The sequence below is a fragment of the Amborella trichopoda genome, chromosome 3 (genome assembly GCF_054954075.1).
Source record: "Amborella trichopoda isolate Santa Cruz 75 chromosome 3, AtrichopodaSantaCruz75HAP2 v2.0, whole genome shotgun sequence".
Classification (NCBI taxonomy): domain Eukaryota; kingdom Viridiplantae; phylum Streptophyta; class Magnoliopsida; order Amborellales; family Amborellaceae; genus Amborella; species Amborella trichopoda.
Window position 1 is genome coordinate 10,738,833 of NC_142338.1, and position 25,618 is coordinate 10,764,450.

Sequence of the window (25,618 nt, forward strand, 5' to 3'; positions counted from 1 at the left end):
GGGTTTTTTACACAAGTCTCAAGGCTCTGCTCTGATACCATGTTGAATTTGTAATAAAATAAATATAGAAGAGAAGGTAAAAATAGATCACCACAATATATATGTAGTTCGGCAATGGTGCCTACATCCATAGAGGATAAACCAATATTTTATTCATAGGTATTACTCTGGTTTACTAGAGATTTATAGAGCTACAATTCTTGTCTTTTAGGAAACAAAATCGCATTACAACTGTAATCCCACAAAATAAAAAACTCAATATAGGAAACTCAATATCTTGTAATAACAAGATAAGAGGCTTAATATCTTGTTGCTATAATCATCAAAAGAAATTGACCTAGTGAGCAATGGGTCACTTCATTGAGTTTAAAACTATAACAGAACTATCAGTAATAACTCTATGTTCTAACGTGAACTCTTTTTTGTTTTTGGGTAAATCAATGGGGCAGAAGGCCCCCTACCTATTTTTTCATTAATAAAATATAAGAAAATCACATCATACTATTTTACAACCCTACAATAAAATCATTGTCCATCTTGAAATAAAGGACGGTAAGGAAATCTGGAGGCCTAGAGTACCAAATGGTGGCCTCTACAAAGACTTTAGACTTTTTAACAAGTAAGTAAACCACCATATTAGCGTCTAGCATGAATTTCTTTGGCCAGGAAAGCATTTGCTTATAATTAGAACTGAACTGGTAATGGTAAAATCTGAGGAAGCCAAGAGGTCCCCAATAGGGCCCAACTCTGGGCACTCCGCCCAACCGCTCAGCCCTACATCTGCCTGCGGCTCCCCGCCTCCGACAATGAACAGTGTGGACTCGGCATCTAAAGCTTCCAATGTTGCAACCATCTCTTGACCCATCTTCATTGGCATCTCTTTGTACGACGCAATCCCAGTGTATACGAACATTCTTCTGAATTTTTCTAGAGACTTCTCATCTAGGGCCTCCTCTTTCATGCCAAAGGAGATAAAGACAGTGTTGCTCCCTATTGAAGTAGCTTGGGGTATTTTAGGAATCACTGCATTCTCTGAAGTGTTCGAAGGCCTTGTGCTTTCTGGTGAATCGCTCATGCTGGATGGTAAGAAGCGCAAGAGCGTGAAGCTGATGCCTGGATGCTCGACCATCCTGCTAACTAGTTTTAGGGCCTCACGGTCACTCGGTCCCCCGAAGAAGAGTGCGATGACGTTATGGGACATGTGGGTGGCCGACCTCAGGGTGGTACCTCCAAGCCCCCGGTCGACGAGTATCCCCACAGGACATGGTGCATTATGTATCATCCTCTTATTAAGCCACCTTAAATCTGAATGTCGTAATTGCATCCTGCCATCAAATCTCTGGAACATGTGGAAAGGGAGGATAATGAAGGTGGCATCCATATCCTCAGCAATGTGGCAGATATCCTCATGCATGTTGAAGAAGAAGGAGACGGCTGTGCAATGCTGCAACGATATTCCGGCCTCGAAAACATATGCCTGAATCGCGGCAGCTATTTTCTTTGCCTCTCCCCCTACCAATGTGTATGTAATATCCCGTCGATAGAGTAATTGAGCAGCTGTGCGCTCGTTGTACTCAATTAGGTGTACAGTGTAGATGGCAATAGGCGAGGCGCCAGAGCAACGAAATGCCTCGATTAGATTGATCGTGCCAGTCATGTCGATGATGTTATGTAAGCACACCAGTAGGCGCATCTGCTGAGTATGGCGTTGTCTCGTTATCTTTGGGTGTGAGTACGCCACCACCTTGGGCCTCTTGGTGACTGTCATTATGGCAAGCACGGCAAGGGCTGCGAATATGGAGTTGAGGACGGAACTGCTCATAACCAGCGATTGAACTCGAATATCTAGCATCTGTGCACATGCTTAACATTCAATGTTAGACCATATGATAAGAGTACCATTTTAGCATTGCAATTGGAGCTTCTTGTATATTAGTTTTCTCATTTCCAAAACTTCAGAAGCAAAGATTATTTACAAGGGATTTTATAGTAGGACCATTTTTCTTTGATGAAAGGATGCCACAATCATCCAATGTGTAAATTGATAGCTTGGGTTGTATCAAAAAGATGCAAAAATCTTCTATTGGATATTGAGCCAAGTTAATAGGGCACATTTAACCACCTTATTTCACATCCTATAACAAAGGTTGATTGTTATCTCCTTCTACCAATAAGACAAGATTTACATGGTTCCTCCCAAAACGAGTAGTATCCACAATTTCGGTAAATAGTTTTCTATGAGTTAAGATTATATTTTTAGATTACAAGAGATGTATCTCTCTCTAAAGGGTGCGGTTTGTATAGAGCCGAGGCTCTAAACAATCAAAGAAAGTGTACCTTCAAATAGTGTCGAGAAATATGGTTCCAATACTATAAATCTTTGTGATAGCCTTAAAATATATTTTCATATCTAATTATAAAATTTAAATCTTCAAAAATAGTGTAGATCGAGCATATCTATGAAAACTTGAAAATGTTGAAAATTGATGGTCCAAAAATGCACAACAAGATGCACTATTTCCAAAACTTAAAATCCATGTTTTTCTCATGTACATGCATCTTGATATTGAGATTATAAATTTGATAATAATTGGGCATCAAAACAACCTCTTCTTGTGAATGTTTTGAGGTAGGCTCTAATTTGATTGTTTAGAGCCCAGGCTCTATATAAAACTTTCCCTATAAGAGCTGGTACTTGTCTTGTGTGCATGAATATTGGTTGTCCTGTTTCTTAATCCTAAATTCCTAACTGCATCAGAGTGTTTTCAGTTCTTGTTGATAGTTATCAAATATTTATGATATATATTGAGGGGAAGTTATCAAATATTGAAGATGTATATTAATTTTATTGAGTTTCATATTTTATGGGATTACTATTGTAATAAAATTTGTTTCCTAAAAGACAAGAGTTGTAATTCTATAAATATATGGTAAATCAGATAAATCCTAATGAATGAGATATTAGTTTACCCTTTGTGGACGTAGGCACCATTGCCGAACCACGTGTATGTCTTCTGGATTATTCTTCTCTCTCTCTCTTTTCTACTTTATTTATTGAAACTTATTCATGGTATCAGAGCAGAAGTCTCGAGACCTGTGTAAAAATCACCACAATCGATATATTCTATTTATTTTTTTTGGTAAGCGTGGATCTCTCTCTCATTGTTTTCGTGGCTCCACAATTACAAAGAAAACTCACGATAATTTTTCAGCAACTCCGTTTGGACCTCGGAGTTTGAATTTCTATTGCATGGACTTTCATAACAATTTCTATTGCACGGACTATATTTCTATTTTGCAGGGAGGCCAAACTGTTTGCACCTTGGAGTTTGCATTGCAGTGCAAAAGATTTGCAAAGTGTTTTTTTGTTTGGAATGCAAAAGGGTGTATTTTCTGTACCCTCAAGATGACCTTCATATTGATGTGCCGTCAGTGATTTCTAGAGCGAGAAACTGTGTTTTTCATTGGATTTTTTCGGTCGGTTCTAATTGAGGCGTCTTCTAATCTTTTGAAGACATTGATATTTGATCAAGGCAGTCTTTTGGTTCCCATTATCTCTTTATAATGGCAGATTCAGAACCAAATTCTAGCCTGAAACTTATTATTGTTGCTTTGAATAGACTTACTTATCTTGCTTGGTCGATAGTTGTTTCTCATTATCTCTTTGAAAAATCTAAACTTCGACACATAACTATAAAGAAAATCATGAATTTTGATTTCAAAACTTTTGAAGAAAGTGTTGAGAAATATTCTCTGGTTGCTAATAATAAAAAGTATGAAATAAAAATTCCTCAAAATAATGGTGGAAGTAGAGGCCCTAACAATTATCACAAAGGTAGAAGGGGTCATAGTAATAAAGGGTGTCCTAGATGTGATCACTGTAATAGTATAGGACATATAAAAGATAGGTGTTGGGTATTATACCCACACTTAAGGCCCATTAATAACATGACAACCGTAAGATCTACTGCTCAAGACCGCAACCACTCAAATCCATCACTACAACTGTGATCATTATCAGCAACCAAGTAACAACATTGGTTCTTCCTCCGCACATGATCCTTCTACTTTATTCTCAGACATAGGTGACCCTTATGCTTCTCTATTGTCATGTGACACTTTTCCTTAGATAATAGCTTAGGGACCACAAATCACATGACTGGTAATTTACAGTGTTTATCCAACATCAAAACTTATAAATATGAACCATGTGTTTACAGCTAATGGTTCCGTAATTCCTGTCCAAGGTGTTGGTAAGACTAATTTCTTCTCTCAGTCTCATAATTTTAAAGTTCTATTTATGCCATACTTTTCCTCTAACTTGATGTCTGTTAGTAGAATTACTCAGAGCATGAATTGTAATGTTAGTTTTTCTCCCAACTCTGTCATTTTCTAAGACCGAGACATAGGGAGGATGATTGGTGAGTGAAGACTATCTCATGGGCTATATTATTTAATCAGAAGAATAAGACTTTAGTTGCCAGTCAAGATAATTCTGATATTAATAAATTGTGGCATTGGAGATTTGGACACCCCTCAGATAAAGTTTTAAAAATGTTAATGCCCTCTCTCTCTTTAAATTCTCACTCTTGTGAAGTCTGTAAATTCTTAAGACAGACAAGTCCTCCTTTTCAATTTTCTATGCATGTTTCAAAGGAACCCATTATTTGATACATTTTAGTATGTGGGGACCATCCCCAATTGATTCTTATGTCAGCTTTAAATATTTTGTTTTTTTTATTAATGATTGATCTCGTGCTACTTTGGTATATTTATTAAAAAAAAAGCAGAAGTTCTCCCTGTGTTCAAAGAATTTTCTAAACTAATTTCTACTAAATACAATGGAAAGATTAGAATTCTACGGACTGATAATAGCACAAAGTATGTGAACAAAGCTTTTTTTGAGCATTTATTGAATTTTGGGATTATACACCAAACATCGTATGTTAGAACACCTCAGCATAATGGAGTTGTTGAAAGGAAAAATAAACACCTTTTGGAAGCTACAAGGTCTTTGATGTTTCAGATGCATATTCCAAAAATTTATTGATCTGTTTTAATTGCTTGCTATCTGATTAACAGACTTCCAAGTAAAATTTTTAAGAATAAATCTCCCCTTGAAAATTTAAAAAATTGATTTGTTCCATTTGCGAGTATTTGGATGTATATCTTATGTTCATATGGTTAGGCACAACTAGGATAAACTTGATAAACGTTCTAGTAGATGTATCATTCTTAGATACTCCTTTAGTAAAAAGGGATACAAATGTTATGATCTCACAATCAGAAAAATTCATATTTCTAGAGATGTTCAATTTGTTGAAACAAAGTCTTATTTTCATCACACATTTGAGAGTGGTTTGGAAAATAGTACTTAGGGGGAGTGTTCAATATGACATTTGCCCGTGCCTAATACTAGTATTAATGATGTGTCCAACACACCTAGAACAAGTCATGATGATCAAGCTGAAGTTGAAGATACATCTGAAACTCGCCAAACTGGTTTAGAAGCTTTATCCCCCGTTGCGTAGGTCTTCTCGTATCTCTCAACCTTCCTCTAAACTTCAATATTTTTATACTTACTATACAGTTTATTATCGTATTAGAAATCATATTTCTTATGAAAATATCTCTCCTGGCTATTTTGGTTTTTTGAGTTCTATTTCTAATAATTCTGAGTCAACCAATTTTCAAAATGTTATTTCTCAACCTCTGTGGAGGAAAGCCAGGAAAAAAGAAGTTCAAGCACTTGACAAGAACCATACTTGGGACATTGTCAAGCTACCTAAAAGGAAGAAAGAAGTTGGATGATGATGGGTTTATAAAATTAAATATAATAGTGATGGGTCTGTTGAGATATATAAGGCTAGGTTGGTAGCCAAAGGGTTTACCTAAACTTATGGAGTCGACAATAAAGAGACTTTTACACTAGTTGTCAAGATGAATATTATTCGTATTCTTTTGTATGTCGCAGTTAATTGTGGGTGGTCTCTACATTATATGGATGTTAAAAATGCTTTCTTACATGGAGATCTTGAAAAAGAAGTCTATATGAGTATTCCTCCAGGCCTTTCTAAAGAAAAGAAAAAACTTCTTATATGAAAACTAAAGAAGGCCTTGTATGGACTTAAATAATCACCTCATGCATGGTATGTCAAACTCAGTTCAGCTTTGATGAGTGTCGGGTTTATTAAAAGTTCAACTGATTATTCGATGCTCACAAAACGAGAAATTTCAGGTACAACATTTGTACTCATTTATGTTGCCGATATTATCATTATAGGTAATGATAAAGAAAACATCATGAAGCTTAAAAATTATTTGCACTAGAAATTTGACATCAATGATCTTCATCAACTAAAGTATTTTCTCGACATTAAAGTAGCACAAAAAAAAAAGGGACTCTTCATTTCTCAAAAGAAATATATGTATCAGATCAGTTGAAAGAAACTAGGAAACTGAGACTCAAACCCATTGACACTTCTGTTGATATTAGGTGCAAGCTTAATTCAACAAATGGAAAACCTCTTGAAGATGTGGGCCTCTTTAAGGGACTTGTAGGTAGATTGATTTATTTGACTATGACATGAGTAGATATAATGTGTGTGGTTAGTCTTGTGAGCCACTTTATGCATGCTCCTAGATCGTGTCATATGGAGGTTGTCGATTGGATTCTCAGATATCTTAAGTCATCACCCGGCAGAGGTATTTGGTTGAAACTGAATGGTCACACTAAGATTATAAGTTATTCTGATACTGAGTGGGTAGGTAGTCTAATTGACAAGAAGTCCACTACCAGCTATTGTACACTGGTCGGAAGAAACTTGATTACTTGGAAAAGCAAGAAACAAAATGTAGTTGCTCGATCTAATGTAGAGGTCGAATATAGAGCTATGGCTTTAATTGCAAGTGAATTGATATGGCTAAAATGCTCACTTCGAGATATGGGGTTCCCAATGTTCAATCCAATGGAGATGTTTTGTGATAACCAAGCAGCTACGTATATAAGCTCCAATCCAATTTTTTATGAAAGAACAAAGCACAAACAAATTGAATGTCATTTTTTGAGAAAAAAGGTTCAGTAAAATTATGAGATATTGTCCAAGTTGGGCTCTATTGATATCTAAACACGAATTTGAGGGGGAGTGTTGATAGTTATCAAATACTAAGAATAAATATTAATTGACAGTTATCCAATATTCAGGATATATATTAACTTTATTGAGTTTTCTATTTTGTGGGATTATTATTGTAATGGAATTTGTTTCCTACCAGTCAAGAGTTGTAGCTGTATAAATCTTTGGTAAACCAAAATAATCCTAATGAACGAGATAATGGTTTACCCTCCGTGGATGTAGGTACTCTTTTTCTATTCGTTTATTAAAACTTTTAATCGTTCTTTTGAAGAAATAAACAAAAGCACTTGAGAGAGAGATAAAGAATCAACATAAGCAGATGAGAGACAGATAGAGAATAAACATAAACACATGAGAGAGAGAGAGATAGAGAGAGAGCTCTTACATGGTGCTCTTCACCAGTAACGATAAATATCAAGTCGGGGAAGCCCCTGGCATTGAGAAGGAAACCCAAGATGAGGCCCTCATGCAGGGGAGTCTTGTACAACCACGCCATGGCCACTGATATTGAGAGCTTTGAGGTCATGCATAAGACAGCAACGAGCAGTACTGCCTGAATAGGCACCATTGACGCCGGCCCCTTCGTTCCTCCATCCCAGTTAACCCTGTGGTTCACAAGCTGCCCTGCAAAGGTGAAATACATCGGCAGCGCTATGTACCTCACCGGGAAGAATAGACGGTCCAACAGAGCCGTCGCCACACCCCCTTCCCTTGGCACCAGAATTCCAAATATGAAGCTCGCCACCAGCCCATTGTATCCCACTGCCTCCCCCATTGCAGTGCATGCCACAACCATCGCCATCACCACGATAAGCTGCATGTGGCTCTGTTTGTCGTGCATCACTAGTCTCACGCAGGGCCGGACCAAGAGGTAGGCTACCAGAGGGTAAGCTATTGCCACCAGGGACTCGAGCAGGTTGCCTTTAAATGAGGTCTTGTAGAAGACGGGCGACAGAGACACCATCGACATTACCGTGAGGCACGACACATCGTTGAGCAGCGCCACAGAGCAGCCCAGCTGGCCCACCTCTGTGGTGCCCAGTTTCATCTCCGTGGCATGTCGGATCATTGCTGGGGAGCCCGTGAGGGCGATGAGGAGTGGCATCATGAGGCGGAGATGGCCGCAGTTAGTCTGCATACCGAGCATTTCGCAAAGCAAGTTTGATGTGGAGAGGCCCAATACAGTGGAGATAGCCAGGCCACTAAATACCGTGAGCCGGGCTCGCCGCCCTGAGCTCCAGATGAGCGACGGGTCCATCTCAAGGCCAATGGCGAAAGCGATGTAGAGGCCACCTCCGCTCGAGAAACCTGTGAGCGCACGGATGCTTGCAGGTGAAAACAATGCGGCCTTAACCCAACAGATCTGGCCCAACCCAGATGGACCTATCAAACCCGCAGCCTGCACAAAAATGATCATCAGATGCTCAAAGCCATCTCTAAATGGAGACACGCACAGAAGGACTTACAATTAGTTCGGCCATGTACTGAGGGAGGCGCACCAGCTTGAGGAACATGCGCACGAGGTGGACGGCGACGAGGAGGACGCACACCTGGGTGCCGAGAAGGAAGAGTGCCTGTGCGGTCTCATTTGCGGTGATGCCAGAGAAGATGTTGGTGGGGCAGCTACAGGTCGAGCTGGTGGTTGATGCCACTGCTCGGCCGGTGGTGGCTGACGCCATTGCTCCGGCGTACCTCCGCTCGATCAATGGCGCCTCAGGATGGCATGATCTGGGCGGGTACGGACGATTGGCTTAGCGTTTTTGTAGGGGGCGAGTTGGAGCGTGGAACGCAATCCGGGGTGCGTCCCAAATTCACCTTACAGCCCAATCCCAAGTTAGTCGACGTAAGAATACAGAGGTAGAAAACCACTTTCCCTCAATCCATAGTACATCGGTTGGCTACTCGACGTACGAAGATAAGAGATAGAAAATCGCTCTCCCCATTATGGGAGGCAATGGATGGGGTCCGGCTGGACCTGGACCTTGACACCGACCCGGACCCGGACACGAACTTGAACCCAGATCTGAATGTATTTGAGCTTAGGTTTCGGACCCAGACCTAGACCTAGACTCGAATGTATTTGGGTCTAGGTTTTGGACCCGGACCTGACCTGTCGGGTCTAAAAGTTGGACTCATTCCTATACGTGTTGGGGCCCAGATCTATCCTGTGAGGTCTCGGGTCTGGTCGGGTCTATTGTCACTCTCACTATGAGCTTCCTTTTCTTTTTTTTTTTCTTTTGTTTTTTTTTTTCTTTTGCCATCATATACCCAAATTATTAGCAACAAGGTCATAACCCGCCATTAGATTTTCAGTTGTCTTATTTGTTGTTTAATAGCTAAAGATGATTATGAATTCTTATTGTATACAATCTTTAATATACCCAAATGAATAGGACTTGAAGAATTTTATCTCCAACAGTTTACGGGTATCGGTCGGGTCCGGACTATTCGGGTCTAGGTTTCGGACGTGGACCCTACCTGCTAGGTCCAAATATTGGATCCATACCCGGACCCGTTCGGGTATATCTTCGAAAATTTATACTATTGCATCCCTTCATTATAGCATGGGAACATTTTATGCCAAAATTAGACGAGCACCCCTTCAGTGATTTTTTTTTTTTTTTTTCCCTCATGTACCGCAATGTCATCACCGGAGAATAACTATTTACTCGCATGGGAGTATACTATCTATTTATTCCATCAGACAAAGTACATAGTAGGGATATTTTTTAGATCTCAAATTCAAGGGATAAATCTCTAGAACCTACAGAATAATCCCAACAAAAAGAATTTTTGAAATAAAATCTCTATGTACCAATAGAAAAAATAAAATCTGTATGAACTAAAAAAAAAATAATGCCTTAAGATTGAATAAAGACGGTCCAATTTTTTTAAGGGATAGATCTAAGTGTGACAAAACTGAAAAATTAAATTTTTTATTTTTAAAATAATCATTTAGTAATTTTTATGTGGTTTTCAAAATTTGAGATTAAAAAATATATATATGTTTAGCTAGATGTTTTGACCGAGGGAATAGATGCACAATTTGCTCCTCAGGGAACACAATGTATGCCCTTTTTATTCGAAGATTTGTGATTTCCTTGCTCTCTCTAGTGTTGTAATTGCCGGACATGTGGGTAGTTTCTTTTGAAAAAAAGGGACCCCTGAGGGGGGTGTAAGGAGTACTCGCAATTTTGGCTAAATGTTCCTACATAGGAATTAAGGAGTGGAAAAATATAGAAAAAATTTCATCAAGACCATATAATGTAAAAGTTATATAAAGCAAATGTTTTCTATAATTTTATTTTTTCGTCTTAACATCTAATGAGCACTAAATTTATTTTTATATTTCATTATATAAGAGTAATTCAGATTTGTCCTTTATGGTACTAATAACAATTTAATATAGTAGCACAAATACATATCCAATATTTTAATAATTAAAAATTCCATCATTACATGTATATTTAATGCATATCTAAAAAATAAAAAACAAAGGAGATAATATTGTAATAATAAACACTTATCATTAGTTGCATTAAATGCAAGATTGATCTATCTATTTTTTACATATATTTATGTGAACCTTCGTGATCATATTATATACAAGCTAAATAAATCAAATGTTTCTAATAATTTTATTATTTTCATCTTAATCTCTAATGAACAATAAATCTATTTTTATATTTCATTATAGAACAATAACTTGGATTTTTAACCAACAATTTCCTCCATCGGTTATACAAACTTTTTGAATTATGTTAACTGCTATTTTAACACACACTGAGTGAGGGCACATGAAAGTTGGATTGTAATCCATAGTGGGATCAAGCTCCATATTGAATGGGATGACAATACTAAATAGGAACGAGCTCTCAAAAACTTGAAATGGGTTCCGAGATCCCAGTCACGGACCGCCGGAGCAGGAGCGCGACTTTAGTTGGGCGCTCCCGGTAACTATAGGATGGACAGCTACCACGTGGCGAGCTATTGTGGTGAGCTTTGGTTCGACTTGCCTAGTTTGAAGATTTACAGAAATGCATTATTTTCTCTAGCTCTAGAGTAAAAATGACTTGTGAGAGCGACTTTTTATTACAATCAAAACTGAACTAGTAATTGAAGAAAGTGAGTGAGCTAACAGGTCCCCTACAGGACCAAGCTCAGAGCACTCTGTCGACCTCATCAGCCCAGCAGCAGCTAACGACTGTCCTTGGCCTACGATAAACAATGTGCACTCGGCATCTAAAGCTTGCAGTGTTGCAACCAGGTTTTGTTTCGTTCTCACTGTCCTCTCCTCATAGAACACTCTACTATTTTTCTCATACATTCTTCTAAAGCTATTCAGAAACATCTGGTCTGGTGGCTTGTCGGTCTCCGCGAAAGAATTCACTTTTGGACTAGATTTCTGAACCATCGCTGCTTTAGACGAGACTTGACTACTTGCCTGCTCCCTATGTCTTGAACACAGAAAATGGACCAGTGTAAAGTTGATGTCGGGATGCTCGGCCAGCCTTCCCCCTAGGGTGATGGCCTCGCAATCACTTGGTCCTCCAAAAAAGAGCCCGAACACATTGCGGTTCTTGGACATGCCGGAAGCGGACCACAGCGTGGTGCCTCCGAGGCCCCGGTTGATGATTATACCCACTGGACATGGTGCATGGCTTATCACCCTCTGATTGAGCTTCCTAATTGCTGAATTCCGTACCTGCATCTTGCCGTCAGCTCTATACAGCATGTGATAGGGGAGAACGATCATGGAGGCCTCCACCTCCTCAGCACTACGGCATATGTCCTCATGCATGTTGAAGAAGAAGGAGACAGTCGTGCTGTGCCGCATCGGGATGGCCACCTGGCTCCTATAGGCCTCAAATGCATCGCTTATCTGCTTCGACTCACCCCCAACCAGCATGTGCGTGATGTCCCGACGGTACAGCAGCTGTGCGGCGGTGCGCTCATTGTACTCGATCAGGTGCATGGTGTTGACAGAAAGGGAGCAGGCATCGGGGCCACGGAACGACTCAATGAGGTTGATGGAGCAAGGCACGTCAATGGCGTTATGGAGGCACACAAGCAGGTGGAGCTCAGCCCCAGGGCCCTGCTCCTCCATTCCTGAGTGTGTGGAGATCATGACATTGGGCTTCTTGGTGGCACTTACCATGCCAAGTAGAGCCAAGGGAGCAATCACCGAGTTGAGGAATGAGCTGAGCATCACAACCTCCAAAACCCGGACATCAATCATCTGCACAAATGTGACTCCTTAGCCCGAACTAGTTATTGATGAATCCGAACGAACAGCTCTAGTAGGAATTGGAGACGTTCTAACGACCCTACCTTTTTTATTAGGAAATTTCGAATTCAATGTTTGTTTGCAAACTTTGCAAACTTGCTGGTTCAACTCAGGTCCGGCCAATCAAATCGGAACCAAGCACTAGCCGATCCGGTTTTGGCCGGTTTAAGTGGTCTAACAGGGTATATATATATATATATATATATATATATATATATATATATATATATATGAAAATTGATCATGTGAACTATTGGGCTCACAAGAAAAAATGAACCCGACCCAGATTGAATTTAGGCCGATCTGACTATCAGAGATGTCCTGTAGTGTTTGAATTTTAATTTTTTTTCAACAAATCCAAATCACTTTAAATTTTAGGGATGTGTTCTTCTCATCAAGCCAAGTAGCACCTACATGACCAACCTTTATGGGGGGTATTTTAGTAAAAAAAAATTCATGTGAAATATATTTTTGATATTTTTTGAAGATTCACCTATATTTTATGAATGCACGTCTAAAATTTCAAGTGATCCGAAGTTTTAGAAAAACAATTAAAATTCAAACACTATCGAACATCCGTGATTGTCAGATAGGCCCAGATTCAATCTGGGCTGTTGGGCTCATTTTTACTTGTGAGCCCACTTGCTCACAGGATCATTTTCCATATATATATATATATATATATATATATATGGTTTTGTCTAGAGGTAACAACCCCTCAAAATACAAAGGTTCAAGTTAGAAGGGGTTGTGATGTGTGCATTTATTAAAAAAATCATTAGTTTTTATTAAAAATTTATTTAAATATGTAATTTTACCATTAAGCAAGAGCAAATTTGAAATTTTTACAAAAGTACAATAACATTTTTGAAGTAAGTGTCCTGAAACTTTATTTGTAGAGTGTTATTGTCATTTAGTTAAAATTTCAATTTTACCCCTTATGGATAAGACAAGTACCCTTTGTCTTATAGTAATATTTACAAAATTACCCCACAAAAGTAACTTTTTAAAAAAAATAGACTACAAAATTAATAAATCCACCCTTCACAATTCTCTCTATCTTGAACCTTTGTAATTTAAAGGGTTGTGAAGTTAAAATATCCTTATATATATATATATATATATATATATATATATATATATATATATATATATATCTAGTGTTTTGCCTTGCCACGGACATGCTATGTCTGTTGTGGTTTTTCCTTAAAAACCATCACGAATCTACGGGAGCCATGACGATTTCCTGTGTTTTTTTTATGAAAAGTACCACCACAGACATGCTTTGTCTGTTGCGGTATGTACCGCAACGGACATAGTAGGTCCGTTGCGGCCTTTTAAACCACGTCGTCCAAGAAAATCGGACGACATTGAACCTATGAGCGAAAACACTGTTCATTTTTACCCATAGGCATTGTGTAGTGGCTTCCATATATATATATATATATATATATATAGGGTTTGTCTAGAGTTAACAACCCCTCAAAATACAAAGGTTCAAGTTAGAAGGGGTTGTGATGGGTGTATTTATCAAAACAATCATTACTTTTTTATTAAAAAATTATTTAAATAAGTAACTTTATCATCAAGCTAAGGGCAAACAAAAGTACAATGGCATTTTGGAAGTTAGTATCCTGAAATTTTATTTGTAGAGTACCCTTGTCTTTAGTTAAAATTTCAACTCTATCGCTCATGAAGATGACAAAAATACCTTGTCTTGTAGTAATATTTACAAAATTACCTCACAAAAGTAACTTTTTTAAAAACATAGACTACAAAATTAATAAATCCACCCTTCACAACTCTCTCTATCTTGAACCTTTGAAATTTGAAGGGTTGTGAAGTTTAGATTATCCCACATATATATATATATATATATATATATATATATATATATATATATATATATATATATATATATGATCCCATAAAATAAGGGATTTAATTGTAATGTGTTTTTTAATGTTTTTATCATTTTGGCGAGAAAGTGTTTTGGCCATAAAAACCTATTTTTACATTTTTCTCATCTTTTTTGATAATTTTTTAAAAAAAACCCTTTGGCACAAATTGATTTCTTTAAATTTCTTTTTTTTTTTTTTACTACTTTTCGACTTCATTTGGATGTGTTATGTTGATCACGCTTTAAATATATTTTTATATTTTTTTGGATTTTTATGTTTTTAGTACTTTTTGAGCTGGCCGGGACCTCCTCAGTTAGGCCGGTTGAACCAGTCGGTTTGATGTTTACTTGAACATGGCCCTTGGCTAGTTTCTGAGGCAGGTTTGATTTTTCGTACACTGCTCCTTAGTGAATAATGATAAGGAAAAATTATGAACTGATCTCAAAAAATTAAAATATTAGGTTATGGAATCTAGATGTTCAAGTATTCTATGCCGAAGTCCATCCCCATGCCATTTTTATTTTTTTCTAATTTTGCTCCCCGTTCCGTTGTTTACAACACTGGACCTTTTTTAATTCAATTTTTTTTTATTTTTTTAAAGAATTGGATGCATATTAGCAGCCACTCTAATATTATGAACATAGGCCATCTTATTCAATGCCCCAATTATGACATGGACTGCCTAAACATCACTTTGGCTTTGCACGGTATCACAAATATCGGATCACCTCAGACTTTGAAATTTTTAAAGTTTTGAGGAGTCCAATATTTGTAAGACTGCATGCTAGGTCTAGTTAAAACTATCGCAAGTCACATGGTTCAATGTTAAAAAATCAGACCGCTTATTATAGTATTGTTTGTTGTTTGGAACATTGGATTGCTAGGCCTACTTAAAACTTTCGCAGGCCAGATGGTTTGTTGTTTTAAATATCAGACCTGTGACTATAGGGATGTCCGATACTCGGAAGATCTGACCAATCTACATATCAAAAACTTAAAATAAAAAAGTGGTCAAATATTACAAATATCAGAACCCCCAGTTGGGGTGGCGGGGAGGGGTGTTGAAATTAGAAAACAAAAAGAGCACTACGAGTGGAGTAAAATACTTGAAAACATGGATCATCATGTTGTATCCCATTGTTTAGGTCCGTACATAATTTTTATTAAAGTGATTTATGTACTGACCTTAAAATTTTAGGTAAAACACAAAATACTCTATTTCTAGGCAGAAATTACAAAGACTTTCGGTCAACCAAATTTGGGGGTTTATATATATATATATATATATATATATATATATATATATATATATATATATATATATATATATATATATATATATATATATATATATATATATATATATATATATATATATATATATATATATATATATATATATATAGTTTTTATGGTTTTTCATTAGTAGAGTAGTGATCCAAGCTTTAAGACTTTATCCTACTAATGAAAAAAAAAATTCGGGTTCACCAAGGGGCAGTTTTGGAAAAAAGAAAAAGATGAGTTGACCGGCTTTTTTTATAATTTTTGCCTACAAATAGAACATTTTGTATTTTACCTAAAAATTTAAGATCCGTATATAAATTACTCTGTTTACTAATATGTATTTCACATAATTTGTCATAGAGTGTATTTGAGTCTTAGACCATTCATTCTATCGAGTTAAATATCTTGTTGTGTATTCCTCAAAACCCAGGATACTCCAAAGTCACCCGAGCATGTTTCCTTTGCAAGATCATATCTCATATCTCTATCTCCGGTGCCACTTTATAAGAAAACCTTATATTTGGATGATGCTTAGAGCTTAAAGGCAATGCTTTGCAAAGAGATCTCCTTAATCTCTTTTATGAGTTTTGCATTATGCATCCGTATGTACCTCAAAACCCTAAAATGTGATTAACTTTAGCTGTTGAGAGAAAAATCCCGTTTTCTCTAGCCTTTGGTGAAAGGAAAAATAGAAAAATCTATCTAAGATTTGAAAACTCGTTGCTTGAGCTCTTACACTCTTCTGGTTCAATTCCCAAGGTACTTTCTTGGAAGGTTTCATCTCTGTCTTCATTAGCGGGCTCAGATAAAACCAAGGACACTAATAAGGGGGGAGGGAGAGAGGATTTCTGGTAATCAATATGAGAAAGAGAGAGAGAGCATTTTGGGCTAGGAGTATAGGAATTAAAGATGATCAAGATAGATGAGTGTTTTGGGTGTCGGTTTCAGGGTTAAAAAGAACTTTCATAACATGGTGTATGTACAATACACATGACTATTCCGTATAATTAAATAGTACACATAACCGTCACGAAATACAAAATAAATGTCGTCATTTTTTTCTGGGGTGGTCATCCCAAAAACCTTTTATGGAACTACTAATAATGCACTTGTAAGCTTAATTCATGGGGAAGATTCACGTTTTATATTTCTCTAGTTGAAAAAGTATATTCACACTCAAAAGTTTGTGTTAGGAACTCGAAATCCAGGAATTGCCGATATGGATCGGGAACTGTTTTGGGATGAACCATCAGGAACCAATCCAACTCCATTGTCGATCGCATATACCATCATCGAACTCGTGAAATTATTAGGGAATTGGACAATTGACCAGTTCCCACATATTATATTAATTTTTAATTATTATTTTTTAAAAATTTTTTATTTTTTATAGACTAATTTATTGGGTTTATGTGATCATTAAAGCCCTTATGAGAACATATAATCAATATCTGATATAGTGGAACAAAGAATTCCAGTGGGAGTATGTTCCAGAGTGACCAAGAGACTATGGCCTAGAGGGATCAAGAGATTGTGATCCAGAGGGACCAAGAGATTATGTTCTAGAAGGATCGAAATTAACTAAGTTATTGCACAACCAATGAGGGTTTAGCAAGGTCATCCCCAGGGTAGTGAGTTAAGGGATTGCGTAACTTTTGTGTATGATGGTAGGCCTATAGAGATGAGGGCCAAAGACTCATCATTGAACCATCACATGGCATGTACCTATGATAACCGTATCTGGAAAGAGAGTCACCATTGACGGTGATATGTGTACATGTATGAGTGATGACCCCTATACACCATAGAATTGTAGTTGCACCAGGTCTGTATGACCTTGGACTTGTTTCGAGAGGAGAACTCGTAATTCATAGATTATGATTGTGTCTCATCACCTATTGGTTAACTTTCGTAGCCTAATCATGAACACCTGCGATGGTGAACTACTGGGTTAGTTTAAGAAAGTGAGTGTGGACTATAATCAGTAGTAGAAGATGGAGTGCTTCAACAAATTAATAATTCCTAGGACTAGTTGGATTTGAATCCCAACAAAATTATTTAGAATTAATTATTTTGATGTTAAATCATTTTTAGATTGATAGTTTGAATTTTTAGAAATCTCTAAATATTTTATTTCCTCAAAATGGATTTATAAATAGAGAGAAACTGAATTTTTAGTACTTTAAATACTCCAAGAGAAAAATAAAACAATAACCTTTTTCTAAAACCATTTCTTTGTTTTAAACTTAATACTACACATGGGGGCCCATTGTACTCCATAGGCCCCACTAAAATAAAGCATGTGGAGAGCTGCATGAGGCCCACTTGGGGCTCCATAAGGAGCATGCCCCACATAAGAGGGAACATTCCTATTCTAGTGGCTTATGAAAGAAGCCATGCACTTTTGATTGAAATTAATGGAAAATGTTTTGCATAGATTTTGATTGTAACAAGGAAGGAAAGTTTTGAAAGTTGAGAGAATTGAATTTCAAGTTAAAGTATGTGTAAGAAGATTACGTAAAAGAAAGGCAAATATAATAAATTTTACATATTAATTTTATTTGATGGATTAGATTAAGGAAGCTGAAAGATAAAGTTTTTAGACCTTCCTTTTAATCATGATGGTTGATGTAACGATTGTATGACTTATATCTCTCACCCTATAGTATCCTTTGATTAATGGTCTGGATATAAGCTCCAAAATGATGGCTAACTCTAAGAAATCCTAACCCTAAAGAAACTTCATAAATAGGGGCTATTTATGTACAAAATTTCTACACTTCTCATCTCTTGCTTGATCTCTCTAGATCATCTCTCTCCCTTATCCAAGAGAGGGGCATACACCCACCTAGTCCAAGAGAGGGGTACGCCCCATATCCTAAGGTATTGAGGCCTAGTTTATATTGCATATTCTACATTTGCTCTCATATTGATTAAGGGTTGTAGCCTATGGTTTCCCATGCTTTAAAGATCCGAGATAGACCATTGATCCCCTATGCCATTGGAGGAGGAGACCCGGAATGGGGTGTGCAAAGTCCAGTTGAGGTAATCTTGTAGAAATTTATTTTGTTTATGCTGTTTATGTTTTATGATCCCAAGATCAAGTTTATGCAATTTGTTTTTTGCAATAAAGATTTGTTAAAATGGAAGTAATTGAAGAGTCCTTACGATTCTTTGTGTTTTTTTTCATTAAATATTTGGACATATGTAAGTAATCTTTCACAATTCTCATATTAGGTAATCGATCGATTGGGCAATTCATCGATTCATATTTGTTTCCAAGATGGTTGTTTGCCCCAAAAAATCTAGATTTGAGATACTGGTTTATACCATACACTTTCCTTTTTCAGGATGGGTAATGAGTCGGGTAAACCCGCCAACCCAATAGATCGGGTCGACATGCCAATCCGATGGATCAGGTCGACCTAGCAATCCGATCAGTCGACTTGACTTGGGTTTGGGTATACGTCTAGGTTCAGGTCTAGAAGTGGGTACCAACATAAGGTTGGCTCAACATATACACGACCCATCCCAACCTGAAAAGTCTTCCCAATGCCTGTAGGTGAAAATGAACAGTGATTTTGCCTACCCCTCATCACCGTCCAAAGTTCATCAGACGGCCACGATTGTCTGATAGTGTTTCATTTTTTATGTTTTTTCTACTATTCAGAATGATGTGAAATTTGCAGCGCGTGTACATCTCAATGAGGCGCACCTAATAAAAATATAAAACCAATAATTCGCTAAAACAATTTGACCAAAATATCCTTGAAAATTTTTAGGGGTATTTTGGTCAATTTATTTCGTGAAAAATATTGTTCGTAGATTCACCTATTTTTTATGAACATGCTCCAAGTTTCAAATCATTCCGATTTGTAGAAAAAAATGAAAAATTAAATACTATCCGATAATCTTGACCGTGCGATGCACTTTAGACGGTGATGAGGGTAGGTGAAATCACTGTTCATTTTTGCCTATATGTGTTTTGTAGTATACATATATGACCCTCATCACCATTTATTTTTTCCTATAGGCGTTTTGTAGTATATATATATATATATATATATATATATATATATATATATATATATATATATATATATATATATATATATATATATATATATATATATATATATATATATATATATATATATATATATATATATATATATATATATATATATATATAGCATCTACGCAACGCCTATAGGTGAAATGCTACAGTGAATTCACCCATAGTGCCATTGCCATCCATTTTTTATGGGCGGCAAGGATTTTTCGACTGCTATGGACACAGCATCACAAATATACAATGTTAGTGGCAGTTGAAAAATCTGCGGAGCCGCCACAAATATTAGGTCTGGCATATCTTGTTCTAGATCATATTATGGGCATGTGAAAGTTATTGGAATCCAATGAGGTCTGACAGAAGGTGTGCTAGATCGCATTATGGGCATGTGAGTGGTAGAGAGAGAAAGAATGAAGAAGGGTAGAGAGAGATAGAGAAAACGTGAGGGAGGGTAGGGAGAGAAAGAGAGAGGATGGGTGGAGAGAGAAAGAGAGAGGATGGGTGGAGAGAGATAGAGAAAGTAAGAGAGAGGGTCACGTGTCTAAAAGGATAAAGGGAGAAAAATGGGGAAGAGTGGAAAAAATGACATTTTGGTCTCAAAATGCTTTGACTATTTGACTGGCAGTAAATACAATGAAAAATAGAGTTGGGGTTTAGAGTATAATACAAAAAGTATTAAAGGGTAGGATATGTAGAAAATTGAAATTGGGGTATCTATAATTTTTCCCTTAGTTTACAACAATGTCTATGTCTCCTTGACACCTGCCAAAGGCCCTATGACTATAATGGATCGACTTCGTATCTCTCATTTAACTGTATATTGTTACTCTATTTATGACATTGTTCAGTTACTCTTATGAATTAGAGAAATTTACGTATGGACCATATTGGGGCGACACCCCCCCTCGCGGCGTTTTTTTTCCTAAGTTACCCCTATGTCCAGTAATACGAACACCGGACAAGTGTAGTTTATATCATACAAAGCAAAACAATTGTTTGGTGTTCAAAATACTAGACAGCTTCCTGTCCTTTAAATTTTTTAGCATTCGTTGTCCGGTGTTTAAAATACTAGACAACTCTTTGTGTATGTGATAAAGTTAGAGAGAGAATGATCGGGAGATGAAGAACCAGGAAGATGGGTCTCAATCAAAGCTCAAGAATTTGAAAATGGGGCTTGGGGCAAGAGATTGAAAAGAGATTGGGAAACGTTCGGTCGAGAGAAAGAATGGGTATTGTGATAATAATAAAGTTAGATAGAGAGTCCAGATTTGTGGGAGAGCTAGAGAGAGAAAGATTCTTGAAAGTCGAAACCCTTTACGAGTGTATTTCCTCTGTATCTCTCTGCACCCACTTTTACCCCTTCAAGTGATTTACCAAAAACAAACTCCGAATTAAACGACTAAAATTTTGCCTCCTTTTAGCGCTGAAAAATATCAGAGAGAGAGAGATGGCTTCTATGCTTGGAGAAATTTTAGAAAAAAGAGGAGCATTATCCAGGGCTTCAGCTCTGTAACTTCTGAATATTTGTGGGTTTTCATTGAGGAGAAAAGAGGGATATTCATTTATTTAGGAAGCTCTTCAATTGAAATTCTTCATAGTAACAAAGTCTTTAATGGCTTTATCTTCTGAAACTTCTCGTATCTTCTGGGTTTTAACTAATGAAGGAAATTGCAGAGAAAATGGATCATACTTTCATGGTGTAAGCTTCTCAAACCTCAATTCTTCTGGTTCTCACCATAGAATGGAAGTTGTTGAGAAAATGGTGGTTTTTCATGGCTTGAGCTTCTGAAATCTGAACCATCCGATTTCTGGGTCTTTCGCCATTACGCATAAGAAGTAAAAGCTACATTGGGATTTTTTTTTCTTTGGTTTTGGCTTATGCAACTTCAATGGATCTCTGTTTTTCTAGTATTAATCCGCCATTAATGGAGCTATGAGAATCTTGCCCTGATATTTTCTGTGTTACTGAGCCAATGGCCTGTTTAACCAAACCATCTCTTGCCTTTCTCATGTTCTCTCTCTTCCCAACCCACCAGCTTTTTGGGCCGATTCTCATCGACACTAGAGAGAGAAAGCCTCCCGCTCTCTCCTGTCTAAAAATAGGGTTTTGGGGTATGGGTATTAGAAAGGTAGAGAGAGAGCGGAGCGGTTGGGTGAATGGGTGAGAGAGAGAGAGTGAGTGAAGCAGTTGGGTGAATGGGTATGAGAAAGGTAGAGAAAGAGAGTGGAGCAACTATGAATCCCGAAACCATATGTGATATGTATAGAGAGAGAAAGGGAGCTCTTGGTAGATGCGAAAGAGTTACATATAGTTGTCAAACACCGGACAGCTATTTTTCTTTGCACGGTATAAACCCTACCTGTCTAGTGTTCGCAGTACCAAATAGGGGGTAACTTGGGGGAAAAAAACGCCGCAAAGAGGTACCACTTGTAATTTGAGACAAACGTGATCGCATTTTGTAATTGACCTCCCTATATGGTCCATACGCAAATTTCTCAATGAATTAAATTGTGATGTCATGTAAGTGAAAGTGCTTGGATGGCCTAAAAACTATAGTGTTGTGCATGATTTTATCAAGTAGTTAGCTTCATTCTTGAGGAAAATGTTAGCATAAACACATAAGAACATGCTTTTCTAGGTTTGAAAGATCAACACGAGAGGAAAACCATTTGTGCTTGTGAGATCATCAGAAAGAACTGTTTCAAGGCAGGGGGAGAAAAAGGGGACTTACTTTTTGCTCCACGGTCGTAACGAATAATATCAAGTCTGGAAAGGATCTAACATTGAGGAGGAAACCTAAGATGAGGCCGTCGTGAAGTGGAGTATTGCACACCCACGCCATGGCCAAAGATATCGCCAGCTTTGCTGTTGTAGACAAGATCACCATAATGAATGCTGGCAAAACTGCGAGCGGCTCTATCGGTCCTGCCCATGAGACATTGGTCGTGAATGACATATACATAGGCAAAGAAATGAAGCGCGCAGGGTAGTAGAGCCGGTCCAAGAGCGATGTAGCCACACCCCCCTTCCTCGGCACCATAATCCCTAAGATGAAGCTCGCCACCATGCCGTTGTATCCCACGACCTCCCCCATGGCCGTGTATGCCAACATGATCCCCATCACCACCATCATCTGTGCGTCGCTGTTCCTGTCTTTCATCACATGGCACATCAAAGGGCCGACCAAGACATAGGCCAGCACCGGGTAGGCCACTGCTATCAAGGGCTCCAATGGGTTGTCCATTTTTGAGGCCCCAGAGAGGATAGGCAACACAGACATCAGCGCCATCACTGTGATGCAGGCGATATCGTTGAGCACTGCTACCCAGACGCCAAGCTGCCCAACCTTGGTCGTGCCCAGCTTCATCTCGGTGGCCTGTCGGACCAATGCCGGAGAACCTGTGAGGGTGAAGAAGAGCGACAGCACAAAGCGGAAGTTGTCACGGTCGGTCCTGGGGTCAATCATGTTGTATAAAGTGTTCGATGTGGCGGTGCCAAATGCGGCTGAAAGGGACACAATACCGAGTATGCTGAACCAGGCTCGATGGCCATGGATCCAGATGAGTGACGGGTCCATCTCAAGACCACAGAGAAACGCAACCAGGAGGCCACCAGTGGACGAAAATCCTACCAGTGCGTTCACCCCCTCTGGGGAAAAGAGCGCTGCCTTCACCCAGCTGATCTGACCCAGAAAGAAAGGACCTAGGACCGTGGCAGCCTGCACCGACACAAACAAGACCAACAACAAAAGAGTATGAGACAGCAATTTCACTTAACTGCTTCATTCATCGAGTACGGGGCAGTCGAAAACCTACGAGGATCTCTGCGTTGTATTGAGGGAGGCGAATGAGCCTGAGGATCATGTGCCAAAGGCGGACAAGGACTAGGAGAGAGCCCAACTGCGCGCACAGGATGTAGAGCTTCCGTTCGGCCACCCCTTCCACAGAGGAGAAGATGTTGGTCGGGCAACCGCAGGCCAAGGAGTTTTCTGCAGTCGCGGCCATGGCTCCGGGCGCCTCCGTTCGCGGTGGTGAGAAGCATCATGGGTTGTGTTGCAGCTGAGCTTGGTTGCTGCGATGGCGCGGAGACCAATTGGGTGGTTGTTGACGGGTTGAACGTGTTTTTGGGGTTTTGGGCTCAAAATACCACCAGCTGTCCACATTCCGTATAACCCTCTCACTGCTTACACAACGACCGGGGCTTCCCAAAAAAATAGCATGGCTTCTTTTTAGTGGTTTAAGACCTAGAGTCACGGGGGAGTTTCAACCTTTTGTTTTTTTTAACTTAATAATTATTAGTTTTATTTTTAGAAAATGACTCCTAACCCTTTCCCTGAAATTTTCATAAGACCCTCCGTCAGAATCTCCTGGGCCACTTCAAGTTCAAAACTTTGGGATGGTTAACCCCCAATCATGTTTTTCTTTTTTCTTTTTTTACAAATTTAATTTTTTATTTTACAAAATACCAAAACCCATCCATTAGTTAACTCCCGCCCCTTTCTCTTCCATTGCTGAAAACCATTATTGCTTTTGGGGACCCACTCTACAAATTTAGACTTGAAAAGAAAAAAAAAAAATACTTTAATATTTGACCTATTTTACTTGAACTTACAAAATGATTAATCAATATTTTTATTAGTATTGTTAATGGATTATTATTATTATTTGTTTCTCTATTAAAGAAACTGATCAATATACTGTTTATATTTGAAAATGCGGGTAGGGAACTCGGTCCCCGTCTTGGTTTCGGGTACAAACGGGTCGAAAAGTTTGTAGAGAAAGGACCCCGTCAAATTAAATTTTGGGCGAGAGTCGGGCCACAAGGCCTTCTCTCGCTCGAACAATCGGCAAATCCGGGTTCTCGAACGCCTTAGCCTTGGTGTTCAAGAGAGATTTTGAAGGTGTTTAATTATGAAAGAGGGGGATTAAATGAAGAAATTTTTGGAATAGAATAAAGGAAATAAATAAATAATTGAAGCTAAAGAAGAGAGAGAGTAATAATAAATATACAAGATGAGATCAAATGCAACTAATAAATATAAATAAAACATTGAAAGGCTCATATATAATGATGATATTGGAAATAAAAAAGGGAAGAAATTATGCTTGAGGCCAAGCCCCTAGGCCCTACGCCCGGAGTCAGCGCTGATTCATAATAGATTGTTGCACAACTAGTCTCCATCCTTGGGTTTTGACTGGGCAAGTGAAAATTGGTGGAAGAGGATCCAGAAGGTCTGGTTATCCAGATCACTTTCAAGTTCAAGTGTAAAAGGCCTAGGTTAAAGGCTTGGGTTTGGGTAGAAGAGGGTTATGGTATGGTCCAAAATCGATCTGACAGAGCTTACGCCCAAGGTATAAAATCTCAGCCTTTAGAATCAAGGTCGAATGCCTTATTTATAGGCAAAGCGGCCTTAGAGCCTCCGCTGGAGCGTTTTTTGTGTTATCTGGGCCATTCAAATTCCATCATTGTTTGAAATTGCTTTCATGCTAGTGGCAATGGCGTCAAACTCGCATGAATTAACATTTAATTACGGTTAGCATAATTAAATGTGAATTAAATGCTACGAAATCATGTGATCTTGTCCAGGTACCATTTTATGGGCGAAGTGTCAGAGATCTAGTGCCAGTGCCATCTTCTGAGTGTTCTTCTGTACAATCTGTGGACCAATCATAATCCATTGCATTTTCAACTTCCTTTGGAACACTTTTGATCTGCGATGATGTCTGACGATTGTTTAGGCTCCATTCTACGCTCGATGGTTGATGTTTGTTTCGTCAGCATTCTATGATTGGCAGTTGATGTGACATTACCTCGACAAATTCGAGGGCAAGGTTGCCCCAATTTCCCCATTAAAGCCAAAAAAACAAAAAGAAAAACATGCAATTCCTAAGCCATCATAGCCCTAAAGCCTAGGAACAATGTTGGATTTTTAGAAGA

At 38.2% G+C, this 25,618-nt stretch overlaps 2 protein-coding genes across 3 annotated transcripts; both read right to left on the reverse strand.

Annotated features, from left to right (window-relative positions):
- Window positions 1-609: 609 nt before the first annotated feature.
- Window positions 610-9,020, reverse strand: LOC18448840 (cation/H(+) antiporter 15). Its single transcript, XM_020676410.2, has 3 exons — window positions 8,603-9,020; window positions 7,522-8,535; window positions 610-1,852 (listed from the first exon to the last, which is right to left on the reverse strand). Exons 1-3 carry the CDS (start codon window positions 8,813-8,815, stop codon window positions 644-646), a joined length of 2,436 nt encoding a protein of 811 aa, XP_020532069.1. The 5' UTR covers window positions 8,816-9,020; the 3' UTR covers window positions 610-643.
- Window positions 9,021-10,884: 1,864 nt separating this feature from the next.
- On the reverse strand, window positions 10,885-23,710 carry LOC18448842 (cation/H(+) antiporter 19). 2 transcript variants are annotated; one of them, XM_020676402.2, is made up of 4 exons: window positions 23,497-23,710; window positions 23,204-23,399; window positions 22,413-23,080; window positions 10,885-12,375 (listed from the first exon to the last, which is right to left on the reverse strand). In XM_020676402.2, the coding sequence occupies exons 1-4, from the start codon at window positions 23,683-23,685 to the stop codon at window positions 11,194-11,196; spliced, it is 2,235 nt and encodes a 744-aa protein (XP_020532061.1). In that variant the 5' UTR covers window positions 23,686-23,710; the 3' UTR covers window positions 10,885-11,193. The 2 variants fall into 2 exon arrangements, with proteins under 2 accessions (XP_020532061.1, XP_006858959.2); XM_006858897.4 differs by having other exon boundaries at window positions 22,413-23,399.
- Window positions 23,711-25,618: the final 1,908 nt, after the last annotated feature.